This window comes from Apis dorsata, unplaced genomic scaffold (assembly GCF_000469605.1).
Source record: "Apis dorsata unplaced genomic scaffold, Apis dorsata 1.3 scaffold_247, whole genome shotgun sequence".
In the NCBI taxonomy this organism is placed as follows: Eukaryota; Metazoa; Arthropoda; class Insecta; order Hymenoptera; family Apidae; genus Apis; species Apis dorsata.
In genome coordinates, this window is record NW_006263526.1 from 337,927 (window position 1) to 341,245 (window position 3,319).

At 32.8% G+C, this 3,319-nt stretch overlaps 1 protein-coding gene across 44 annotated transcripts in view; it reads left to right on the plus strand.

Moving 5' to 3' along the window:
• Positions 1-3,319, plus strand: part of LOC102677929 (calcium/calmodulin-dependent protein kinase type II alpha chain) — a 140,815-nt gene that overhangs the window by 130,911 nt on the left and 6,585 nt on the right. For 23 of the 44 annotated variants that reach the window (XM_006615914.2, XM_031510612.1, XM_006615918.2 and 20 more), the window contains 4 exons: positions 1,692-1,767; positions 2,119-2,213; positions 2,727-2,844; positions 3,152-3,313. In XM_006615914.2, coding sequence (XP_006615977.1) covers positions 1,692-1,767; positions 2,119-2,213; positions 2,727-2,844; positions 3,152-3,284 — 422 coding nt within the window. In that variant the 3' untranslated portion in view covers positions 3,285-3,313. Of the gene's footprint in view, positions 1-58; positions 122-1,691; positions 1,768-2,118; positions 2,214-2,726; positions 2,845-3,151; positions 3,314-3,319 lie in introns of all 44 variants that reach the window. The other 21 variants (XM_006615913.2, XM_006615919.2, XM_031510614.1 and 18 more) reach the window with 3 other exon arrangements.

Genomic DNA, 3,319 nt, shown 5'->3' on the forward strand with positions numbered 1-3,319 from the left:
AAAAGGGTATCTATATATAAATATATGTATGTATATATTATATATATATTGCTTGTAGAAATAAGAATCGTGTGTCCTATCAAGACCTGCAGCCAGCTCTCGACGAACTCCCAGTGTTCAGGTAACGGAAGAACCTATCTCACTCTCACTCAAAACTCTCTCTCTCTCTTTCTTTCTTTCTCTTTTTTTCTATCTACATCTATATCTATATCTATATCTCTTTTTCTCTCTATCGAGGTAATCACCGATGTAGCTGTACGAGAGGAGAGAATCATGTTGCAACGCTTTCCGTATAGAACGGGACGCGTGAAAATAAATTTTTCATTTTCATGCCATATGAATTTTGCGCAAATATATATTGTACATATTTGTTATTTCGCTCACTGTGGTGCGCAGTAAGATAGTTACGGCACTGTGCTGTTACGCTGACGGTGGTGGTCGCCGGATTAAACATGTAAATTCGTTCGTTTTTTTTCATCGTATGATTTCGAAGATTAATCAATATGAAAGACCGATTATTGGTAATTTTATTTATCAATTTTTTCCAACACTATTCAAGGAATTAAAAGTTGAACGATATTTTTCTTTTTTTTTTTTCTGTTTTTTTTATAATTGAAATCGAAATAGTTTGAATATTTTCGCGCCTTACGTTCGAAAGTTATGATTGTATTTTATAGGCGGATGAAAAAAGATAGGAATGTATCACGTAATATTAATATCTAAAGGATTGATTTTTGTACAAATAAAAAATGTAATACGAAAGAAGAGAAAAGAATGAGGTACTTACCAAGGAATTATTCTTCAAGGATCCAAGAAGCAGTCACGAACAACGAGAGAACAACGACATCTTCTTCTTCTCGATTTCGAATTCGTCGAACACATTTTTTCTCGTCGTCCGAGCGACAATAAATAATTAGAATTTTAAGCAAAATCACTAAATCCTCGTCGTTGTCGCGTCGAACGATTCGAAAACGGTCTAAATCACAATTTAATCTCGAAATAACTGATTCAAACGACGTGTGCAACGACGAAACAGTTCGATACACTTCCACTTGACTAGATGGCACTGATGTCGTAATTTTTAGTTTCAAGTCATAAGGACTTCGTTCTCTCGTTACAGTAAAGGATATTTTTTCCATAAATCGATATTTGTCAAGTGGGAAAAGAAAATTTATAAAGAATGAAAAAAATCGATTCTCGAATAGTCTTTTTTCATCTATTGAAGTAATTCGTGTTCAATTAATTGCAATTATTTTTCTTTAAATTATAAATAGTAACGTAAAATGATAAAGATATGTAAAGATAATGAAAATGTAATGATATTTTTTAGGTTATGTATCTATTCATGACCATTTGAGAATTGCGTGTCATTGGAGTCTGATAGAATGGTAGAATTTTTTGATTAGAGAAAAAGGTAGAGATTGTTGAATGTGATGTGCGAAGGTAATGTCACTTTTTGATTTTTGAGACGACTCCAATGGGTGATACATTGATGTATGATATACGTATTTTAATTAATAAGAGAGTCTTTGGCGTAGGACGTAGAAGTTGATAAAGATTCGTGCATGTGATTGTTGTGCCGTACGATGTGTCGGTATGAGTCCTGATCGTTTTATTTATTTTTTTCGTTGATCGATCGGGCATGCCGATCGTCCTGTTTTCATTGATCAATAATCTATTGACAATTCCAGCACGCCGTCAGGAGATCATCAAGATGACTGAGCAACTCATAGAAAGCATCAACACCGGAGATTTCGAGGCGTACACGTAAGTGGTAATAAATTTCAAAAGGAAGAAAAAACAAAGATTTTTGCTGAAGTTTCAGTAAAAAGAATTATCAGGATACCAAAATTTCAATGAAAAAATTTATAAAGGAGCCGAAATGTACAGGGTAATATAGTAAAAGCAGGAATATAATGCAAACAGAGAATACCATGAATATAAAAAATAATGTAAATCGTAATTCAAAGAGAAAATATCGTAATATTGTAATCAATTATTTTTTCAATTAAAAATAATTTAGGTTAATCGAGTAACAATGCAATCCTGTTTTCACTGCGTTTCAGTGAAATTAAAGTAAAATAATTCAGATGATTCTAACATCTTTTACGCTTCCAGGAAAATCTGTGATCCACATCTGACTGCATTCGAGCCAGAGGCTCTAGGTAATTTAGTCGAGGGAATGGATTTCCACAAATTTTACTTTGATAATGGTAATTATGACTCATTTGCATCACTGTTAATCGTATCGCGCTGACAAACGCACAATTGTATTTACGTTTGATTTGTTCCAATCTATTGCTGCATGATGTATTATGTCCGAGAATCGAATATTTACATTTTTATTCGTGTGGATGGGACATAAGCCAGGCGTTAAAACGTTTTTATCCAGGAGTTAAAATTTCCGATCGATCGGTGCATTTGTCGTCGAACTTAATTCCATACTGCTTCTTATTGCACTTTTCATTAATATAAATATTGAATGCACAAAATTTCTTTTTTTTTTTCACAATAAAATTTTTATTCAAAGAATGAATGAATGTTAATTAAAATTTAATATATTTATTTTGTTCGTTCAGTATAATAATATTTAATCTATTAGAATAATTTATTGAATTTATTCATATAATCTTTTATTAATCTTATGTGCTTTGAAATAATACTTATGATCAACAAATGAACATACAGATTCACAAATAACGAGCGTTTTGCTTTTCCAATCTAAGCAGTCTTGGGGAAAAACTGCAAAGCCGTGAACACGACGATCCTGAATCCCCATGTACACCTGCTTGGCGAAGATGCCGCGTGCATCGCGTACGTTAGGCTGACACAGTACATGGACAAGTGAGTAAAAGAAATTAAAAGGCATCACTAAAGATTTATAGTATGTCAATACATCCTATTAATCTTTTGCTATTCATAATTATTTAATATAAATAAATATGAAGACTCGCGATAAAATAAGATAAAGTAATAATAATCTAAACATAAATTAAATCTATTAGAATAAGATCTTCTATAAACAATCACACTGGATACAAGTTCGCAACAATGGATTTGGATCTTACGTTAAAAAAATTAGTTTGCAAATCTCGTACAAATCCGGAAAACTTCCATAAATTTGAAAAAATACGATTGCATATTTTTCCAGACAAGGAGTAGCGCACACCCACCAGAGCGAGGAGAGCCGCGTATGGCACAAGAGGGACAACAAATGGCAAAATGTGCATTTCCATCGTAGCGCGGTCACAGGCCCGTCGCCGTTCACCTATAATCACAAGTAAATCGATGCGACGGTTCAAAAAAAAAAAAAAAAAAA